The sequence below is a fragment of the Prionailurus viverrinus genome, chromosome A2 (assembly GCF_022837055.1).
Source record: "Prionailurus viverrinus isolate Anna chromosome A2, UM_Priviv_1.0, whole genome shotgun sequence".
NCBI classification, from domain to species: Eukaryota; Metazoa; Chordata; class Mammalia; order Carnivora; family Felidae; genus Prionailurus; species Prionailurus viverrinus.
This window is the reverse complement of record NC_062562.1, coordinates 8,095,876-8,118,088: the sequence shown is the minus strand read 5'-3', so window position 1 is coordinate 8,118,088 and position 22,213 is coordinate 8,095,876. Positions and strand designations below refer to the sequence as shown.

Here is a 22,213-nt window from a genome sequence, read left to right as displayed (position 1 = left end):
TTTGCTTACATTGTGGCTTTGCCACAAGATACCAACGTTAGCCGCTTTGTATTAAACTCCTATTGTGTTCCATATGTTTTTCTCTGAATCCCTTACAGTAGTCTGACGTTTTAGATTTTATTGCCTCAGTTACAGGCAAAGAGGGATTTTGAGATTGAGTGGCAGTTTTATGCCCCGCCCCCCGCCCCCTCCAGCCCGTCTTGCTGGTAAGAGAGCCCAGATTCAAGCCACGTTCTCCAGAATGTAGGTGTCAAGATGTGTGCCCGTCCTTGTGTGGCAGGAGACAGAGCCCTGCGCAGGATCCCTGCTGCCTCTCCTACCTGGACACTATGCCAGGTGTTTCAGAGAGCAGGTCCACCTTACCAGTGAACTGGAGCAAAATCCTAACCCCTTGCTTCGGCTCCCAGCCCAAACCTGCCGAACATTGATCCCTCACCCACAACCCCTGTTCTCCCTCCCCACTAGGCCTAGCTGCTCAAGCACACTTGAGTTTGCTCCCCTCAGGACCTTTGCACTGCAAACGCCTATTCAAATCCTTTGCCCATTTTTAAGGGGGGGGGGGGTTGTCTTATTATCCAGTTGTAAGAATTCTTTGTAGATGCTGGCTGTGAGTTACGGATGGATACATGTTTTGCAAATATTTTCTCCCCATCTTTGACGCCTCAAGTGTCCATTGTTATTGTTATTACTACCATTTTCGTAAGGGGTATGGGTCCGAGTCTGTAAAGGCCAGACCCTACCAAACTTTTTTTTTTAATTTTTTTTTACAACGCTTATTTATTTTGGGGACAGAGAGAGACAGAGCATGAACGGGGGAGGGGCAGAGAGAGAGGGAGACACAGAATCGGAAACAGGCTCCAGGCTCTGAGCCATCAGCCCAGAGCCCGACGCGGGGCTCGAACTCACGGACCGCGAGATCGTGACCTGGCTGAAGTCGGACGCTTAACCGACTGCGCCACCCAGGCGCCCCAGACCCTACCAAACTTTTAAGAAGCTGACAGTTTTAGAGTGCCCAAGTAACTCTGACTCAAGGTGGCACTGCATAAACTTTTTCACTTAAGGCAATGGGTCACAAAGAACAGCAACCGTGAGGCCTTTTTCTTGCAAAGATTTCACGGGACAGCGCGGGTGAAGTGAAACCTAAGCACTAACGCCGAGACAGCTCGATGCCCCCCGCCCACAGACCGCCCAGGATCCTCCCTTCTGGGCACACGCACGCACAGAGACCGCCCCCTCCTCCAGGCGGCGCCCGCTGCGCGCGCAGCCCCTGGGACAGCCCAACGGCGGATTAACGGCCGACTCCGCCCCTCTGCGCGCGCAAGTTCCCAGAAAGAGGCGGAACCAGGCGCGCGTGATGCAGCACGTGCCCGGGGGGCGCGCGAGCCGGGGGGCGGGGCCGGCGCGTGCGCAGAGAGAGTGAAGGCGAAGGCGGGAAAAGGCAGGATGGAGCGGCAGGGAGTACGCGGCGTTTGTTGCCTTCGCGTGGGCGGCGGGCGGACAGACTGGGAACGGCCGAGATCTCGGGCTTCCCTGGGGGACCAGAACCCGGCCGCTTGCCTCCTACCGTCGAGGCCACGCCTCGCCCGGCCGGGCCCCGATTTCTTGACCGACTGACCGGGCCCTGACTGACTGACGGGGGCTGTGTGACTGACACGGGCCGGAAGGACAGACTTCCACGCATGGCGCGTGGCAGGAGCAGGGTAGAGAAAGTCTCAGACACCCAGGCGCCGCACCTTTTTCTTTTCTACCTTTTCCCCTGCCTCTTCTCCTTCCTCGAAGGACTCGAGCCAGCACACACCCCAGTTAGGAGCCCGGGGCCCCCAGCGCCCCTCCCGGAGCCCCTGCCCTCACCCCAGCCCGCCCCGGTCTCCCCGCCTCCGTCCTCCGGCGCTCCGGGCGCAGGGCCGTCCCAGCGCACGTCCCCGACCTCGTGGTGCCCGTCCCAGCCCCGCGCGTCTCTCCTGGGGGGGTCCCCGGCCTTGCGCAGCGGCACACGGAGGTGCCCGGGGTCGAAGGGACGGGAAAGGGGAGGGGGGGGTCTGACCCCTTCTCGCCTTCCGTCCTCTGGCCTCTCAAGCGCTGGCTGTGCTCACAGGTGGATCTGCCCCACGTCGAGTGCAAGGACCCGGAGCCACAGCCGCTGGGGGACAGCAAGGAGCGGCAGCAGGACGAGGAGAGCCGCGAAGAGGAAGCCGGTCGAGGGCCAGCCAGGTGAGGAAGCCCCCCCCCCGACCCGGCCCGACGGGGTCCACACCCTTCTCGTCCCCCCACCCACCCACCCACCCCGGTTCTTCCGCGAGCCCCTGCCTTTGGGTGTCTGCTTTGGGTGCCTTTGCCCCGCGGAGAGGTCGCGCACCTGCTACGTGCCCAGCGTGGTACAAAGCGCTGGGACACAGTCGGGAGCTGACACTCGAGTGGAGGAGACAGCCTGGGGGAGGGAGGAGCGGGAGGGGATAGGGAGAGAGTGCCGGTTCAGATCAGAGAATCGGGGAAGTCTTCGCGGAGGAGGTGACGAGTGAACTCTGAGGGTAGGCAGAACTGTGCGGGAGGAGCCCAAGAGGAAGCTGGTGAGAGAGACAGACAGGTAATGGGACTTTGGGTGTTCGTTGCCCGTGAAAAGATTTGAAATAGGGGGACACGAGGAGACGACAAGCCGGGCAAGGACTATTGTTAATAAAGCTTTATTGGCACATAGGCACGCTCGTCCGTGGCTGCTTCCGCCCAGTCGAGTTTTTGCAGCTGAGACCACAGGGCCCCCAAAGCTGAAAAGGTTTACTACCCGGACCTTTATAGAGGTTTGGAGTCCTCTGGGCGAAGGCATTGAAAGTCTCCCTCCGGCTGCCGTATGTAGAGAACAGATCGGCGAGGGCAGGAGTGGAACCTGGGAGACCAGTGAGGAGGGAGTCGGGGTCATCCAGGTGCCAGATGATTCCAACCTGGCCTGGGGTGGATCTGCTGAGGTGACGAGAAGTCGGATTCTGGATATATTTAAGAAGGTGGGGGGGCTCCTGGGCGGCTCAGTCGGCTGGGCGTCCGACTTCAGCTCAGGTCACCATCTCACAGTTCGTGGGTTCGAGCCCCGCGTCGGGCTCTGTGCTGACAGCTCTGAGCCTGGAGCCTGTTTCGGATTCTGTGTCTCCCTCTCTCTCTGACCCTCCCCCGTTCATGCTCTGTCTCTCTCTGTCTCAAAAATAAATAAACGTTAAAAAAAATTAAAAAAAAAAAAAGAAGGTGGGACGGACAGAAACAGCCAAGGGACTAGCTGCTGGAGCCAAAGAAAGAGCAGCATATCAGGGATGCCCCAGACAGCTTTTCTCTCGCACATTTATTTATTCACTAAGTAAGTTTCTTTATTGAGGGTCTTCTTTGGCCGGACGCTGATGCCGAGCATGCAGCAGTGAACAAATCGGAATTTCTGCTGTCCTGGAGCTTTCTTTCGCTCAGCAATATGCACTTAAAGTTCCTCTGTGTCTTCTCATGGCTCGATAGCCCATTTCTTCCCGGTGCTGAATGACACTCCACGGTCTGGCTGGACCACAGTTTGCGCATCCGCTCACCTGCTGAAGGACGTCTTGGTTGCTTCCACGTTTGGGCAATTCTGAACAAAGCTGCTGTAAACATTCATGTGCAGGTTTTTTTTTTTTAATTTTTTTTTCAACGTTTATTTATTTTGGGGACAGAGAGAGACAGAGCATGAACGGGGGAGGGGCAGAGAGAGAGGGAGACACAGAATCGGGAACAGGCTCCAGGCTCCGAGCCATCAGCCCAGAGCCTGACGCAGGGCTCGAACTCAGGGACCGCGAGATCGTGACCTGGCTGAAGTCGGACGCTTAACCGACTGCGCCACCCAGGCGCCCCCATGTGCAGGTTTTTGAGTGGACCTGAAGTTTCACTTCCTTTGGGTGAATACCAAGGAGCACAAGTGCTAGATGAGACGAAGAGTATATTTAGTTTTGTCAGAAACTTCCAAACTCCTTCCAAAGTGGCTGTGCCAGCTTATATCCCCGTCATCAATGAGAGAGTGTTCCTGTGGCTTGGCGTCCTCTCTAGCATTTGGTGTGGTCGGTATTTTGGATTTTTCACCATTTTAATAAGTGTGAAGTAGTGTCTCCTTGTTGTGTTGACTTACAGTTTCCTGAGGAGATACGAAGTCAAACAGCTTCTCATTTGCATGTTTGTCATCCATATGTCTTTTCTGGTGAGGTGTCCAGATCTTTTGCTCATTCTTTAATCTGGTTGTTTATTTCCTTATTGGTTGGTTTTGGGTTTTTTGTTTGTTTGTTTGTTTGTTTGTTTGTTTGTTTGTTTTTGAGACAGAGAGAGAGAGAGAGAGAGAAAGTGCAAGCAGGGGAGAGGCAGAGGGAGAGAGGGAATCACAAGCAGGCCACACGCTCCGCATGAGCCCAGCGTGGGGCTTGATCTCATGATCGTGAGATCATGACCTGAACCAAAATCAAGAGTCAGACACTCAACCGACTGAGCCACCCAGGCGCCCCTGTTTCCTTACCGTTTCGAAGAGTTCGTTGTATATTTTAGGCCAGTCCTTTCTCAGGCGTGTATTTCACAACGATTTTCTCCCAGTTTGTGGCTTGTCCTTTCATTCAGTTTGTTCACTGTGTCTTTTGCAGAGCAGAAGTTTTTCATTTTAATGAAGTCCAACTTACCAATTGTTTTCTGTTGATATCATATCTAAGAAGGTCCTCTAGATTCTTTCCTTTGATCTCTTCCGGAAGTTTTATGGTCTTGTGTTTGACATTCAGGTCTGTGATCTAGTTTTTGTGAAAGTGTGAGATCTGTGTCTAGTTTTTTTTTTCCCCCCTACAGCTCTCCAGTTATTTCGACACCATTTGTTGTAAAGACTCCTTTCTCCATTGCATTTTCTTTGCTCTTTTGTCAAAGATCAGTTGACTGTATGTGTGTGGGTCTATTTCTGGGCTCTCTACTCTGTTCTGTTGATCCATCGTCTGTTTGTTCGCCAATAGCACACTATCTGGATCACTGCAGCTTTATAGTAAGTTGAGGTCAAGTAGCATCAGTCCTCCGCCTTTGTTCTTCTACTTCAGTATTGTATTGGCTATTCTAGGTCTATTGCTGAGCTGATTTTCTAAATGACAATAATGATAATAGAAATAATAATGTGATTTCAGTTGGTGGCAAGTGCTGTGAAGAAGCAAAATAGGGTAAGGACCAACTAGAGTGATAGGGAGTTCGGAGTAGTCGGGGAAGTTCTCTAAGGAGGTCTCAGGAGAAGAAACAGCCGCGAGGCCTCGGGGGCCCATATATGCCAGGCCGAGGATGAAGTCTCTGAGGTAGGAATAAGCTTGGTGTGTTCACAAAACAATGATAAGCCCAGCATATCAGGCGTTGTGATTGGCAGCAGGGATGCCCTGAGTCCACCGGGCAGATGTGTTCATACCCTCCCGGTGCTTCCATCTGACCGAGAGGCAGATGCCGAACAAGCACTGACAAAGAAGAGACTGGGGTGCTGGGAAAACATTTCCCCCGGGGGCAGCCAGCCCTGAATAGGGAGCCAGAGACAGCGCCCTTGAAGAAGCAGCGCTGAATCCAAAGGTAAGGGAGAGTGGATGTTGGGAGGAGGAGTTTAGAAGAGTTCATGCAAAGCCCCTATGCGGTTCAGGGAGCGGAAGGCAGGTCAGTGTGGCTTGGTGTGGGTGTGGGTGTGGGTGGGAGTGCAACAGGAACACCGGAGAGCTTGGCAGACGCCAGGTCACAAGGCGTTGTGTCAGCTATGGACTTACTCTGAGGACTTTTTTGGTAATGACTTTATTGAGATATAATTCACGTGCTTTACAACTCACGAACTTACAATGTACAATTCAGTTGTTTTTAGTATATTCACAGAGCTGTGCGACCATCACCACAGTCAGCTATAACCTTTTCTTCGCCCCAAAAAGAAATCTTGCACCCCTTAACCATCATCCCCTAGTCTCTGCATCTTCCCCAGCCCCCTGGTAACCACTACTTTCTGTTTCTATGAATTTGCTTCTGCTGGACATTTCATATAAATGGAATCCTACACTTATGTGGTCCTTTGTGACTGGTTTCTATCACTGAGCACAGTGTCTTCAGGGTTTATCCATGTATCAGAACTTCATTTCTGTATGTGGCTGAATAATATTCTATATTATGGGATCCACCACATTTTATTTATCCATTCATTGATTGATGGACATTTGAGTTGTTTCTGCTTTTTGGTCCTTGTGAGTAATGCTGCTGTGAAGATCCATGTACAAATTTTAGTGTGGACATATATTTTTTCATTTCTCTGGGATAGATACCTAGGAGGGGAATTGCTGTGGCAGAGACGCACCATGTTCTGGTTCCTGTATTCCAAAGACACTGGCTGCGTTGTGGAGAATGGGTGGGAGGGGACGTGAGTGGACACGGGGAGACCTCCCCTGGAGGTAGCATCTAGCAGGGCAGATGGAGAGGAACTCTTGAGAGGGTGGCAGGATCATTTAGTGAGGCACGAGGAAGGGGAAGAACCAAGGATGCCTCCCGGCTAGTGTGCTACAAAACAGTGAAAATGCCCGTGTGTCAGGCATTGTGATTGGCACCAGGGACCCTCCTGCTGTGGTGTGCTGGAGCCAGCACCTCCCAGCTCCAAAGAGCTGGTTCTACACATCTCTTCCCAACATAGCACTTAGTGACTTTTTGTTGGTAGCTTGAAATTGGCTATAGTGGGAGTCTGCACCATGGAAATTGGCAAGCATTACAGATCAGACCTTTTTTCTCCCCCACAGAGAGCCACTTGCCAAGTGTTTACTAGCACACCGCTTTAGACTGGTTTCCAGCAGGTAGTGGTTTCGGTGGCAGAGGCAAGAACACGGGTTCCATTTTACCCTTGTTGAGCTTGAGGTGACTGGGGACATGCATGCGAACGCATCCAGAATACAGCTGGACTTGCTGACCTGGAACTCAGGGCGGGACAAGGGACTACAGGTGGACTGTAGGTGTCACTGTTTCAGAGGCAGGGGCAGGGTGAGTGAGCTCACCTGGGGAAGGAGTGAGACAAGGCCAGGCTCAGGACAGGACTCTGAGGACTCTGGGTATAAAGCCAGCTTCTCCCCACCTCCCAGATTCCTCAGTTGTAAAGCAGGCTACAAGGTGGGGTGGTTTCTAGATGTGTATTATCAATTCAGGACCAGAAAAAAAGAAGGAAATGACTGAAGTCATTTGCTTGATAACATCTTCCTGCAAATAGCATGTTTAGACCTGGATTTGAGTGACAGACACAGACAATAGCATATCAAAGACTTCATAAGTTCCACAGGAGCTTTGGGCCGAAAAAACAGATGGATTAGAACCGGTGCAAGGGCCAATTAATAGATCAGCAGCAGACACTCAGTGACATGATTAAAATGTGAACACATTTTGGGAGAGAAAAGCAGAATGTGAAGAATGGGTTCAGTAGCTTTGAGTCAAACCTTCCCCCTTCCTGGCTGTACTTCAGCAAAACCTCATTTTGCCCAAGCAGCGGAGATTCTGTTGTGTTCCTCCTTGAATGTTTGATTAGCTTGCCTCCCCTCCTGGGCCTGCCGCCTGCGGTGGTCAGAAGTGACTGGCGGATTGTTTACTTGTATGTCTGTTAGAGGCCACGGAGGGAGGGCCCCGCCAGCGGGCGGCTCTGGCTCAGACGCCTGCCAATCACAGCTTTACCTGGAGCGAACAGATGGTCTCTTTACTTAGACCCATTTCCTCACCGTTCCTGGGCCCCCTGCCAGCGCGGGCCCTACTCGGGAACTGTGTCCTAATCCTCGCAACTGAATTTGGGACTCCTTAGGAGGACAGATCGTAAAAGATGAGCGTGGTAAAGTGTTCACAGCCCCCACCCCGAGTCTCCCCCACTCGACCCCTCTGCGGGCCGTGCACACCCAGCCTGCTTTGTTGGACCTACTTCCATTCTCTGGCATCCATCCAGAGTTGGGCAGCAGAAGCAGGCCTGGGAATGGGGGAAGCCAATGAAGAGGACACTGTGCATTTTGTTTATTAAAGTTAATTGGTGAACGCAGGCCCAGGGAAGCCTATGATTCATTAGCATCCCGATTAATATGCAGCTGCTGAGTATTAAGAAAAATGAAATGGAAAGAAGGAAATCCCCAAAGGAGAGGTTGGAAAAAATCAGGAAGCTCTCTGCAGACATCTGATGCAGGCCTTTGTCCCACCACGAAATTTGAATGAGATGAATTCAAGTGATTTTTCACCATTTGCATAGCTGCCATGAAGCCCGCTCCAGCCCCATCCCTCGAGCCTGAGAAAGGAGCGACTTTGAACTGTCAGCAGCTCCAGCAGCTTGTGAGCAATTACATAAAAAGAAGCACCTGTTTTTATCGTTGATTTTAATTTCAGGATCCTTACACTGTCGGGACAAGGCAACTATGGGTACAAGGAAGTTTGTGAGCAGGAATGTTACACCTGGCTCTGGAAGAAGTTCCTTCCTTTAAGCATTCATTGACTATCTGTGCCGCCTTGGGGATGTGCAGAATGCAGTCCCCATCCTGACCGTGCACAGTGTGCTGGAAGGATTGAATGTGTATAAACCATGGGAGTGTTGTGATCAGTAAGTGGAGGTGCTGTGGGTGCAGTAGCAGGAACTCCGAATGGTGAAGTTGTATGAAGGGAAAGTCATTTCAGGCAGAAGCTGATGGGTTTGGTGAAGTTGTTGAAGGTTCCAAATTGCTCAGAGTGGAGGGTAGAAAGGGAAGGTGGCAGCTAGGGCCCTCCCTGGAAGGCCCTGTGTGCCATGCTAGGGAATGTACTTGGTCCCGTGGCAGGTGGGAACTCTCATAAGCTGTCAGGCAGGAGTAGGACATCAAATTGCAGTTCAGAAGGTCCCTAGGGACCGGGTGAGACATGCTAGGTGAATTGCACGTGATGGAGACGAAATGATAGATTTGGGAGAGATTAAGGAGTTGGAAAGGAGGGCTTTCTCACAGGATGTGGAGGATCAGAGAGAAGCTGGACTCTAGACTCACTGCTGAGTTTCTGGCATGGGAACTAGGTGGCTTTTGGTGTCATAGGAGGATGTTGATATCAGCGTGCAAATTCGAAGGAGTTTCAGATGCTTCTGGGACAGCTAAGTAGAGAAGGTCTGGAGGTAGTCAGATATGTGGTTGGGAGCTCAGGAGACAGACACGGACCAAGAATAAGCTTGAAGGTTGTGGTAGCTTGAAGATGGATGGTAATGAAAGCCCTTGCTGGCCATTCATTTATTCCATGCCCCTTTACTACTGCTATCATGAAGCGTAGGTGAGTGACACATAGCCCGGTCCTCCCAGAGACTATGGGGGAGAGGCTAAGGTGCAGTCGGTGACACGGTAGGTGCTGTGTGCACGTAACTCAGCCAGAAGAGAGTTTCTAGAAGAGGCAGGATGTAGGTAGGGAAAAGGACTGCCAGGGCATTCCAGCTACAAGGGTGCCTTTGGGGAATGACAGGTTGTGCATTGTGAGGTGGTGGGTTAGCAGGAAAGGCCAACAGAGAGGAGGTTTGAGGGTTCTGGCCTCAGAGCAAGGATGTGAACGATGGTGTAAAGGGAAGAGAGCAGGGCCAGCAACACAGCCTGGGGATGCCACGTGATGGGAATGGCAGGGAAGGGTGGAGCCAGAAGGTCAAGGGACTTATGGTCTGAGGTGTCTTCCAGGTGCCGCTGGGGACCTTGGCAGGAGGCTCTTCATTTGAGAACTGGGGCAGGAACAAGTGGGCTGAGAAGAGAGTGAGAGGTGAGAAATGTGCTCAGAAAGTGTCAGCAGCTCTTTTTAGAAGAGCTGCGTGTCTGTGAAGGGGAGGAAAGAGGAAGGTGGCTGGCCGAGGGATAGCTGGTGTTTGAGGGGAGGGGTATGGGTATGTGTGTTGTTCTAATACGTAAAACTGGAGATGCCATGCCTTGGAGAGGGCCAGCCCGGAAGAGAGATCAAAGGTACAAGAAGAGGGCAAGGTGCAAAGGGGATTGGGATCAGGAGCCTGGCAGAGGCAGGGAACCCTTCACTGACTGCCAAGCTGGGAGTTTGGAAAGAGGAAGGGTAGTTGTGGATGCATTTACGGGGGGTGCAGTGGAGGCAGTTATTGGCCTGCACTGTTCCTGTGTCTGCTCAGCCTGAGGGGAAGCAAGTGTGGGATCAGGGACAGGAGAATTATGAAAGTTTGGGATGACTTGAGAGGAATGAGAAGGAGGAGACCAGAGCACAGACAGGATTCCCAGTCCTAAGGACTCCCAGAGGCTCGAGAGCAAGATTCTGCAGGAACCCTGTTCACGGGATCATGATTTCGTCCAGTGTCATTCAAGTTCCTGAGTTTGAGAAAAAATACAGCACTTGGTTACGAGAGTCAGGGTGGAGTTTTGGCGTGGGTGTGACACAGGGTTGAAGGGAAGAGCAACTGAGGCCCCCAGCTGGAGACTGAAGTAATAGAGCCCCTGGTTTAGGCTGAACAGGAGGGCAGTCAGTGCTTGAGGTCTCAGGGAAATCACACGCCAGGTTTTCTTGACCCTGTGTCCCCAACTTCATTACCATCATGCAAAGCATCCTATCTTTTTAGGAGCCATCCATTTTGTGTTTTTCACATGCATCCAAATGTTACAAAAGTCTGAATGTTAAAATACCAGTGTGGGGGTGCCTCACAGTCTCAGGGTTGTGAGTTTGAGCCCCATGTTGGTTGTAGAGATTACTTAAGAATAAAATCTTAAGGGGCACCTTAAGTCAGTCAGTTAAGCATCTGACTTCGACACAGGTCATGATCTCATGGTTTGTGCGCTCGAGCCCTGCTTCTCTCTCTCTCTGCCCCTCGTGGGATTCTCTCTCTCTCTCTGCCCCTCACTCACTTGAGTCCTTTCCTCTCCCCCCCCCCAAAAAAAATAATAAATTTTCTAAAAATCTTAAAAAATAAGAAAAAAGTGACAGTGTCCAAGGTCTGAATTAATCTTCTGTTGCCTCACTTCCCTGAAGGAAAGGAGTAATCGCAAGCTAAGGGGGTCATAAACTCCTTTGGTAAACCTTTGCCCTACAGTAAAATGACTTTTTATGAGAATGCTCAGGAAGCCTTTAGTTGCTCTGTTGTTTTCTAGTTGACATAAGTCTTCGCTATAGATCATCTGCCTCAGGGACACACTTTCCCATCTTGATAAATGCACTGGCCACACGTGTCCTGCCTTGGAGGCTGGTGAACTTGCATGTTTTGTACAAAGCCAGAGGAGGAAAGAATAGATCAGATGGAAGGTGTCCTTAATTCATTCGACAAACAATGGAAGGTTTACTATGTGGTGAGTGCTGGGAATTCAGAGATAAATAGGACACAGCCTTCTGGCGGGGGGGTGAGGGGGGGGAAGGGATGTGAGCTGTGACAAGCACATGCAGTTATAGAGACAGGCACAGGGTCCTGGACACCTTCTCAAAGGAGCATTGGCCTGGGCTAGGCCTCATAGGTCAAGTCAGAGAGTCAGCACAAGCCAATGAGGCAAGAAACGATCTGGCAAAAGGAATACTCAAGGGCCAGGGCACTACTGAAGTCTTGGGCCTGGGAACTTTCATGCAGATGAGAGCTCTGGACACCCAGGCTCTTGTGCTCAGGGATTTTACTGTGCTTGTATCCTGAGCCAAATGAAGAGCTTAGCCAGTCAGGAAACCACCAAGAAAAAATAGTTTTATGGGGGAAGCATCCAAAACTCAAGATGTAATTTTCTAAGGAATCGGTGCCTGGCTTGTGGTCTTGGCTGACCTTATGGTTGCTCGTCACCTGGTGTGTTTAGGAACCGCTCTCTTGGCACCTCTGAGTCTCAGCCATTAAGACCTGGGAGGACCTCAGAGGGTGAAGAAACTGAGGACCCCAGGGGCAGCAGGACATGGGCCGCGAGTCAGGCCACCTGGGTGCCACACCCAGCTCTGCCACACACTGGCAGAGAAAGTGACATAACCACGCTGAGCCTGTGTCCTCAGCTATGAGGTAGGTAAAGATGATGAATGGACCAACCCCAAAGCATGGTCAAGAGGATGCAGCACAGGCGTTGAGCTTAGCACAGTGCCTGACAGATGGAAGGTGCTTACAGATCAGATAAACCAGAGATGAAGGACAAAAAGAAATGGGGCCCAGAAACAATGATGCAAGTCCCCCTAATCCTGTTTAAAGAAGAGAGAGATTTGGGGCACCTGGGTGGCTCAGTCGGCTAAGCATCCAACTTTAGCTTGGGTCATGATCTCACCGCTCATGAGTTTGAGCCCCATGTTGGGCTCTGTGCTGACAGCTCAGAGCCTGGAGCCTGCTTCGGATTCTGTGTCTCCTTCTCTTTCTACCCCTTCCCCACTCCTACTCTGTCTCTCAAAAATAAATAAACGTTACAAAATTAAAAAAAAACAAAACTCTTGCAGGTCTTGAGAAAGCAATCTACATGCACTCTCCTTTTAAAAAAAATTTTTAAATGTTTATTTTGAGAGAGAGAACACACACAAGAGCAGGGGAGGGGCAGGGAGAGAGAGAATCTCAAAGCAAGCTTCGCGGTATCCGTGCAGAGCCCAACATGGGGCTTGATCTCTCGAACCATGAGATCATGACCTGAGCCGAAATCAAGAGTCAGACACTCAACTGAATAAGCCACCCAGGCACCCAATATATGCAGAATCCTTCTAGATTTTTACAGTCTCTGCCCCGATCTATAGTTGTTTATATACTATAAATAGTTTAACTGATGCTTATTTCAAAGCAGCAAGTGGTGTAATGAAATGACTGTGGGTTTTGGACTCAGGCAAATCCCCCTGTTCTGGAACCTTAAGTGGATTTTGTTTGCACCTCTGGGTCTGTTTCCTCAATTATAAAATGAGGATACTGCCCCTGCCTCTCAGGGCAGTGTGTGAATGAAATAAACAAGCGTCGCCCGCAGGAGACACACAACACTGGTTCCCCTCCTACCACAGAGCTAATTCAGATCAGCAGCACTCTCAGGAGAGCTTGGTGTTGACCTCAGTTTCCTGTACTTTCAGAAGTCAGGTTTCTAGCCCCTCTATCGCCACCTCCAGTGCCAACCGCCAGCTGATGATGCTAGAAGGGAAGTCAGGACCCTACTTTTCCTCTCTGGACTCGAGCATCGACATCCTGAAGAAGAGGGCCCAGGACCTGATTGAAAACATCAACGAGAGCAGGCAGAAGGACCATGCACTCATGACCAACTTCAGGGACAGCCTCAAGATCAAGGTGACAGATTCTCCCACACACTGCAAAGCCTCAGTCTGCAGGGAGAGGGAGTCCTATGTAAAGGGTGAAAGGGGAGGGAATGAGCTGCTGCTGCTAAGCGAACTGCATATAGTACCACATGACAGGGCCAGGATGAGGAATGAAGGTCCCTCTTGCACCCACAGCCCAGCCAGCCCTCTTATTTCATGCCAGTACTAATAGCCAGGGGAGTAGGGACTGAGACAGAGCCTTCATTGTCACACCCATTTGTCCTCCAAAAGTTGAATGGTTTGTGGGGTGTCTGACTGGGTCAGTCAGTAAAGCCTGCAACTTTTCTTTTTTAATGTTTGTTTCTTTTTTTCGAGAGAGAGACAGAGTGTGAGCAGGGGAGGGGCAGAGAGAGAGAGGGAGACATAGAATCCAAAGCAGGCTCCAGGCTCTGAGCCATCAGCACAGAGCCCGACGTGGAGCTCGAACCCAAAAGCTGTGAGATCATGACCTGAGCTGAAGTCAGACGCTCAACTGACTGAGCCACCCAGGCGCCCCTATAGCCCGCAAGTCTTGATCTTGAGGTTTTAAGTTCAAGCCCCACATGGGGTGTAGAGATTAGCTAAAATTCTGGGGCACCTGGGTGGCTCAGTTGGGTATAAGTGTCTGACTTTGGCTCAGGTCATGATCTCACTGTTCATGGGTTTGAGTCCTGCATTGCACTCTGCTGTCAGCGCAGAGTGAATTCTGTCTCCCTCTCTCTCCACCCCTCCTGCATGCATTCTCTCTCCCTCTCGCTCAAAAATAAAAATAAACATTAAAAAAAATTTCTATGATCCCACTACCCAGAGGCTACTTTGTCACATTTTCTTTTTGAGAGACAGAGACAGAGCATCGGGGGGGGGGGGGGGGGCGGAGAGTGAGAGAGAGACACAGAATCCGAAGCAGGCTCCAGGCTCTGAGCTGTCAGCACAGAGCCTGGTGTGGGGCTCGAACCCACGAACTGTGAGACCGTGACCTGAGTGGAAGTCGGACGCTTAACTGATTGAGCCACTCAGGCACCCCTGTTACATATTTTCTAACTTGTTTGAGTCTGTTCAATATATACATACATACATACATCTGGGTGACTCAGTCAGTTGAGCATCTGACTCTTGATTTTGGCTCAGGTCATGATCTCACTGTGGAATCGAACCCTGCATCAGGCTCAACAGCACGGAGCCTGCTTGGGATTCTCTCTCTCCCTTCCTCCCTCTCTCTCTCTCTGCCTCTCCCCTGCTGTGCTTTTTCTCTCTCTCAAAATAAATAAACATTAAAAAAATTCAAAATATAGGCAATTTAACCTCCAGTCACTGGAATTTTACCATTTTTATAAGATATATTGCAGAAATCTTAGCCATTTAAAACAAATGTCTTGTGATGTCCCTTCCTTGATTTTCTAAAAATATGCCTTATTCTTTAAAAGGTTTCAGACCTGACAGAGAAGCTAGAAGAGAGGATGTACCAGATTTACAATCACCACAACAAGATCATTCAGGAAAAGCTCCAAGAGTTCACCCAGAAAATGGCAAAGATCAGCCATTTGGAGACAGAGCTCAAACAAGTGTGCCACACCGTGGAGACAGTGTACAAAGATCTGTGCATCCAGCCTGAGGTACGAGATATAAACTCCTGCATGGGGCCACCTCCTGAGGAAGGAGAGTTGTGGAGGCTAAGACGAAAGCAAATGTCAACACAAACCAAGTCTGTCAGCACCGTGCCCAGCCCTAAACCCCACAGGGGCCACTGTCACTGCAAAAATCCTTCAGATGCTCTTGCCATCTCACTGGTGGCCCCAGGTTCCCCTCTGCGGTGGTGTGTCTGAGCTGAGAAGCCGGACCGCTGTTATTTCCCACCACTGTGTGGTCAGCTGTGTGGTGACAGAAAGGACAAAGGCCTCTCTGTCTACAGCCCTCAGCCCTGGTCAGCACCTAACCAGGGTTATTACAGCAGAGCCCAAGACTCAAGACACAGGCCAGACCGCTTGAGGGGGGAAATCCCCACCACACAGCCCCACATTTTTCCTGTGACCGAAATGACTTCTCGGGTGCTTACGATTAAACATGGCCCAACACTGTGGGGTCAGACATGCAGACTCTTTATTATTCTCTCTTCCGCTTTCATTCTGCTCCAACCTCCAGCATAAGGCACTTACCCCCAGGATGGGAGGATCAGAGGGCACACAGTGAACTCTTGCTGTGGCAGGCGGGGGGGGGGGGGGGGGGGTGGTGCGTGGGGAGGCGGGATTTGCTCAGTCAGACATCAGATCAGTGTCACAGAGACTGCTTCCATGTCACTCTCCTTCCCTCTCCCTGCTCCCCTGTCAAGAGAAGCTTCTGTTCCAAGATAAGTGGAATCCATTCCCATCCACAGTTAAAAGTGGGCTGAGAAACTTGGTACAGAGAGTCCCATCTTCTTTTTAAGGAACACATTTGAATGACTTCAAAGGGAAAATTTTGATAATTAAGAATCAGTGTCTCTCACTTCCCACTATAAAAATTGGCTCCATCTGCCATCTCCCTGAGTAAGCTCAGAGCGTAGCATTTCCCTGGGAAGGAGCCGGAGGCCATCTGGGCTCCCGGGTGAAGCGTGCTCACTTGCTGGCCGTGAACGCTTGGATCCCCGTGATTGCCCTTCCAAGGATCAGAGCATGAATGTCGTGAGTGCCTGGACAAGACAAATGCAGAGTTGGTTTGGAGTCTGAACAGCTCATGACTTCCCTTTAAAGTCAATCTTCATGTCTCTCCTCCCCCTAGGCTATTACTGCGGAAGAAGAACAAACCCACAGAGATGGTGAGAGCTGACAGCTTCTGGGAGAGTCCCCTCTTAGGCTCAGAGGCCACCATTCAGGCCATGCTGAGAAAATTGTTTTTCACAGTTCTGTAAGGCATCTTGGCAAAAAATGAAATAAAATAAAATAATCCAAAAGTCCTTGTGCCAGACCCAAAACTTCAGCAAGCCCAGCTCTGGCCATGGGCCCAGCTTTGGCACTCCCTACGCTTGGCAAATTCACCCCCTCCCTGCACAGGTGGTTAAATGTTTGATTTTCAACCCATTCATGCTCCTTTCCCAGAGGCTGAGATTGCTGCAGAGCTCTGTGGGGATAGGTCAGGCCCTTCTTACCTACAGATGGGATGGGAAAGCAAGTATCAGACAGATTGCTTGTCCCAGCTGATCTCCCCTGTCCTAAAGCCACTATCCCCATGTCCCACATCCTCTGCTCTTAACTCTGGGTAACATTTTACAGCCCTCAGTGCTCTTACATGCTTTTCCTCAGCTTAAAGGGGTAGAAGGCAGGGATTACTGCCTCCTCCTTATGGAGCAAAATAAGTGTGTTTATTTCCTAAAGTGCATATCTGACCCGGTCCCTCCCCTGCATAAAACACCCTGAAGGCCCTCCTCTGCTTGTCTTCAGGGTCATTCCCACACCTCAACCCTCCCTCTTGCTTTTTCTGGAATGTCCCATCCAGAATAGCACACAGAAGCTATTTCAAAAAAAAAGAAAGAATAAGAAAAAGCTATTTCACTGCCTCTGCCCAGGGAGCTATACCTCTCTTAAGGCCTAACATGCTCCCACTTTCTTCCCAAGATAAGCACCCGCCTCTTACAACTCCCCCTTTTTCTGCCTGGCTCATACTAGACTGTACTTTTTTTAATGATTTTTTTTCCATGTCTGTCTTTCACAGGGGTTCTGGGCCCAGTGTTAGTCACAACCGGTTCCCAGGTGCAGACACCACAGCCTGATCATGATTTATCTTTTTTTTTTTTTTCTCTTAACATAAAAGGGAGTGGTGATTCCTGTGTGCAGCTGCACTCTTGCTCCCTGGCATCCACCAGCTCACTCTAGGCATCGTGCCCCACTCTGGGGATGCCCAAGGAGGTTGGAAGCAGTCTGGGGAGCACCCCTCCTCCCGAGCACCGTGGGGGAAAGGGCTCAGAGCATTTCACTTCCACAGTCCCAGTGTGAGCTACCCCTAATAAGAATACAGAGTGGGACTTGTCCCAGGTCACACTGCTAGTGATGAAAACTGGGAGCAGGGCTCAGGCCTGCTGTCCCCACCCCCCTTCTCTAGACAGTGAGGCCGCTGTAATACTCCTCCCCACAGAGCCCCAGCCCTACCTTCATAGGTGTTCACAGACTCCAGGTTCATGACATGCCGGATCACGTGATACTCATCAGAAATCCCATTCCCCCCTAGCATGTCTCGGGCCTGGCGGGCGATATCCAGGGCCTTCCCACAGTTATTCCTCTTCAGCAGGGAGACCATTTCCGGAGTGGCCCTGGGAGTGGCACAGACATGGAACAAGTAAGGGGTCACAAAAACCTGACCCCAGGCATCCCTAAGCCCTGGGCAAACCCCCCCTGGGCAAAGCCAGGGGAAAAGATTCCCCAAGTCACAGACACAGCAGCAGACACTGAGCTCCCAGTTAGGGATAAGCGGGCAGTCTTGTCCCATCAAGGCCAAGAGGGCAAGAAGAGATAGGTCCCCAGGAACCACGAGGCAGGAAGGACATTTCTCCCCAGGGCCAGCCACCACCATGTCCAGGAGGGGCACGGCGTCCCTTCCTTGCTGCCTCCACCCTGCTTCCCCGATATGCGGCCCCTACTTGTCTTGGTCCTTTAAGCGGCCAAGCTGCAGGCAGGCGTGAAGGCCCAGCGTGATCTCAGTGAGCATGTCTGCCAGCTTCTTCTGAATCAGCTGGTTCCTGGCCAATGGGGCTCCAAACTGGATCCTAGGCAGGCAAGTTTAGGGTAAGTATGAGCAAGTTCACGCCCCAGTCTAGGAAGCCTTCCCAGGCTGCCTCGGCCCTCGCTAAGTTCACCCTGGCCCTGTCATTGAGTCAGCCCCTCACTGCTCAAAAGGACTTCCCAGGCTGTTATACCGAGTGAGAAACTTACGTCCAGTGGGCGGGGAATGGGGAGTCACCAGTTGGGTAAGGGATGGAGCCCCTGCCCCCCCATCCCCAAGAGCCCTCCTGGCAACCCCCACAAACCTATCCAGGGTGTACTGCCGGGCTGTGTGCAAACAGAATTCGGCAGCTCCGAGCACGCCCCAGGTGATGCCAAACCGGGCATTGTTTAGGCAGCCAAAGGGCCCCTGTAGGGTTGAGAGAGGGGCCTCAGCCCCACCGGGAGCTGAAAGGCCCTGTGCAGAACTAACTCTCAAGTAGGGGGAAGCCCCCTCTCCAGACACGCAGTCGGTATAAACAGAGGGACTCAGGGCAGCCATTTGGATCCCACACGGTCCTGGCACCAGAGCTCATGCACAGCAAGTCTTGCTCGGCGCCTGCTCACCCTTGGTTTGCACGCAGTTTTATCCAGCCCAGGATCTGGGTTGGATGCTCAGGTCTAGGAGGTGACATAAGGAGACAAAAAGATGCACACGCATCAAAGGGTTAAACTGGTTCCGGACTGTATGTGTCCAGGGCAGAGCCGGTATATGCAAGATGGTCACCAAAGGGGCAATTTCCACACATCGGAGAGCCAAGCAGAACCTCTCAGAATCACTAGTGTGTGGGCTCCACAAGCACAGGGACTGTGTCTGTTCCCCAGCTGGGTCCCCGGCCTGGGGCCTGCCCAAGAAAGCTGAGCCAGCAGGTGACCTGATACCAGTTCCCAAGGTGGCCATTGCTCACCGACAGACCAGATACGTCAGGCAGCACATTCTCCTCCGGCACCTCCACACCGTCCATGACGATCATGCCTGTGGACGACGCCCGCAGGGAGAACTTGCCCTCAATCTTGGGCGCTGAGAGGCCCCGCATTCCCTTCTCCAGCAGGAAGCCCCGAATGCGGCCATCTTCACATCGAGCCCACACTACAAACAGGTCGGCCACAGGTGAATTGGTGATCCTGGGGGAGGGACAGGCAGTGAAGATCTGGCCACCTCCCCCCTGCCCCTGCCCACCTGCCCGAGACACCCAGACCCCTCACCAGGTCTTGGTCCCATTGAGGGTGTAGCTCTTGTTAGATGGGTTGTGACGGGCTCTGGTCTCCATGCTGCCAGGGTCACTCCCATGGTTGGGCTCTGTGAGCCCGAAGCAGCCCAGGAGCTCCCCCTTGGCTGCAGGCACAAGACAGGGTCACAAATCTGCCTGTCCCCCACTCATCCCCTCAACTGAAAATTGTCAGTCTCTCGATCAAGCCAGGCCAAAGGCAGACCCAACCCCGCTCTCGTGGCACTCCCAGGGGGTATGGGGACAGCCTCAGCCCCCCAGGCCACAGTAACAATGCCACGATGGGGAGAGGCCGCCACAGGAGTCAGGAAGGAGTCAGATAATCTGTCTTAAAGTCAGTAAAAGGAGTTAAGCAGGAGGAGGAAGGACGGAGAAGAGTGGTCCCAGCAGGGGTACAGACATGCCAAGGCCCAGTAGTACATTCCAGGAATCCCAAGAAGCCGAGTCTGGCTGAGGAGAAGCAGTCAAGAGAGTGGCCAAAGGTGAGTTGGAATGGTCAACAGAGGCCTACTCATGTGCGGCCTTGTGGACTCAGAAAGTTAAGACTTTAAACTCTGGGCTGGGGATGGGGGAGCAAATTAGGAGGAGATGATGGTGGTGAGAGAGCGGCAGAGTCGAGAGAGACCTAGGAGGGGACAGTCCGGATCAGACGGAGCAGCGGGGCCCCGGGGTCTGCAGGGAATCTCGGTGGCCACTGGGGCTATCTTGGAAGTAGGGCAGAAGGCAGGCTCTGGGGACAGTCCCATTCCTAAGTTCCAGACCACTGGGGTGGTCTGGTTTCCGGCAGGCTCCACAGGCAGCTGCTCACCCAGCCGGGGCAGGTACTTCTGCTGCTGGGCCTTGCTGCCATAGGCGTAGATGGGGTGCATGACGAGGGAAGACTGGACGCTCATTGCTGACCTATAGCCGCTATCCACCCGCTCCAGCTCTCGGGCTAGGAGCCCATAGGCCACAGAAGAGACTCCAGCACAGCCATACCCTGAGGGGAGGGGAGGGAAGATAGGGCAATGGGAGACAAAGCCCAGTGTGATTCCTGGGGTCCAAGAGACAGAGCTACATAAGGGAGCCCAAGGAGGGGGCACCAAGCTGGCCCTAGCTTGAGAGTTTATTCATTTTCCCTCGCAGCCACTTTCAGAAGGAGGCATAACAGCCTCGCTTTGCAGATTGGGAAACTCAGGATCAGGAATAGGAAGGGGCTTTCCAGGACACAGTGGGGGCGGCGGCGTGTGGAGATAAATCTGTCCCTACCTTTGATGGTGGGGCCCAGCACACCAAGCTCCCCCATCTCTGAGATGATCTCCCGGTGAAAAACTGCAAAGACACGGATGCCCACATTCAGGCCCAGCCCCAGCCCACTGGAGCCCCCATCCCAGCGGCACAGGAGTCCAGGGGCCCAGCTAAAGCAGGCAGAGCAGGTGCGCACGGTAGGGAGTACCCACCCACCCCCGCCTGCCTGGGCACCTTCGTTGCGATTGGCCAGCAGGATTCGGGGCATGAGGCGCTCCTGGCAGTAGGTGCGGAAGGTGTCCCTGATGAGGATCTCATCCGCGGTCAGCTGCTCCTCCAGCAGCAGCGGGTCCCTCCAGTCAAATTCAGGACGTGAGGCTGGGACAGGGAGCAGAGAGTGGGGCCGGGCTTGACTCAGCCCAGCCCACCACCGCACCCTCCTCTCCTGGAATCCTCAGCCCCACTCCTCCACTCCCATCTGGCTCCTGGTGGATGTGGGTTGCAGAAAAGACTGACAAGATGGCATTTCTCCGGGAAACTCACTGCCTCTGGCCCTGGCCACGCCCTGCCTCCCCGCCCCGGCAGTCGTCGATTCTGGGACAGAACCCACCCGGGGCAGACAGACAGCTGGACAAGGGCCGCAGACGCCCGGCGCAAGGAGGGGTCCTTACACTTGGCCGCTCGGTTCTGTGTCTTCCCGCCCTTTTCTGGAAACACAGGACGGGAAAGTCACCCCGGGAATGTTCCCGAGCCTCCAGTTCCACCCTCCCCGCCCTGCCCCCGACCCGGCACTGACCAGTTTGCGTCGCCGCCGAGCCCCACCCGCGCAGGAGGCTCAGGCCTGGTCCACGGCTCAGCAGCCGCCCGGAAACGCCTCTCAGGGCCATTTGAGCAGCGGACGGGCAAGCGGAGCAACCACGGCCAACCTGGAGGAGCAGGGGCGTCAGAGCGGCGCGGCTCCCACCGGCAGGCCTGGCCCCTGGCACCAATCGCCCCTCTCGCCGGTGCTTACCTGAGGCCTCCGCGCTCACCGTACGGGCCACAGTACAACAGGCAAAAGCTTCTGACCTCTGGAGGGGGTGGGAGGGGCGGATGCCGAATGGGGCCTCTCATTGGTGTGTGCTCGGACTCGGCTCCTCCACAGCTCTGCCTTTTAAAAGGGCCATGGTAGCCTTGCCGGTGGAGCCAGGAGCGCCCAGGCCAAGTTTTATTAGCTGCTTTAAGAAGCAGAACAGGGAGGGGGCGGAAGGTGAGTGCTGGGAGCCAATTGGCCAGCTAGATTCCTGTCCTGATTGGCCCTAGGAGGGGGCTCGGCCTACACCTGATTGGTCAGTTGCAGGGGGCGTGTGCGGAGGGATTCTGGCGCTTAAGTGAGGCAACTGAGGCCCGAGAAAAAAAAGAGTCCTGGAACCCAGACCTCGATGTCTCCTCTAATGGGTGCTGTGGGGGTGTGGGGTGGGCTCCAGTGGGCGATCTCAGAACAACCTGCCAGTCTGTTCCAGGAAGTATGGGTAGCCACGTGTGACTGCGTGCGTGACTTGGAGTGATTCCATGCGCTGTGCTTCAAACGTCTACGTGTGTGATTGTGGCTCTGCATCTGTATGTGGGTGCGTGTACGACGTTGTGGGACGGTTGACTGTGGGGCGGTTGTGTGCCACTGTAACTGGGGCTGTGGCTGCGTGCCTGAATGTCTGTGCAGTTGTAAGCTGGTGTGACGGTGTTCTGTGTGATCGTGTGTCTGTATGTGTGATTCTACGTTGTGATGGTTTTCTCTCTAGGTGTGTCTATTATTTATGTGACAACACGGCTGGATATTTGTGTGTG

At 52.8% G+C, this 22,213-nt stretch overlaps 2 protein-coding genes across 6 annotated transcripts; one reads left to right on the top strand and one right to left on the bottom strand.

Annotated features, from left to right (window-relative positions):
* The first annotated feature begins 1,326 nt into the window (after nt 1-1,326).
* On the top strand, nt 1,327-16,135 carry SYCE2 (synaptonemal complex central element protein 2). Of its 4 annotated transcripts, none has more exons than XM_047835248.1 (5): nt 1,327-1,458; nt 2,096-2,211; nt 13,024-13,198; nt 14,631-14,819; nt 15,961-16,135. In XM_047835248.1, exons 1-5 carry the CDS (start codon nt 1,444-1,446, stop codon nt 16,006-16,008), a joined length of 543 nt encoding a protein of 180 aa, XP_047691204.1. In that variant the 5' UTR covers nt 1,327-1,443; the 3' UTR covers nt 16,009-16,135. The 4 variants fall into 4 exon arrangements, with proteins under 4 accessions (XP_047691204.1, XP_047691185.1, XP_047691196.1 ...); XM_047835229.1 differs by having other exon boundaries at nt 12,988-13,198; XM_047835240.1 differs by lacking the exon at nt 1,327-1,458 and adding an exon at nt 1,506-1,700.
* Nucleotides 15,282-21,557, bottom strand: GCDH (glutaryl-CoA dehydrogenase). Of its 2 annotated transcripts, XM_047835091.1 has the most exons (12): nt 21,402-21,557; nt 21,186-21,315; nt 21,061-21,096; nt 20,624-20,767; nt 20,411-20,473; nt 19,971-20,141; nt 19,140-19,269; nt 18,842-19,058; nt 18,200-18,303; nt 17,813-17,938; nt 17,325-17,485; nt 15,282-15,871 (listed from the first exon to the last, which is right to left on the bottom strand). In XM_047835091.1, the coding sequence occupies exons 2-12, from the start codon at nt 21,274-21,276 to the stop codon at nt 15,798-15,800; spliced, it is 1,317 nt and encodes a 438-aa protein (XP_047691047.1). In that variant the 5' UTR covers nt 21,277-21,315; nt 21,402-21,557; the 3' UTR covers nt 15,282-15,797. The 2 variants fall into 2 exon arrangements, with proteins under 2 accessions (XP_047691047.1, XP_047691057.1); XM_047835101.1 differs by lacking the exon at nt 21,061-21,096.
* Nucleotides 21,558-22,213: the final 656 nt, after the last annotated feature.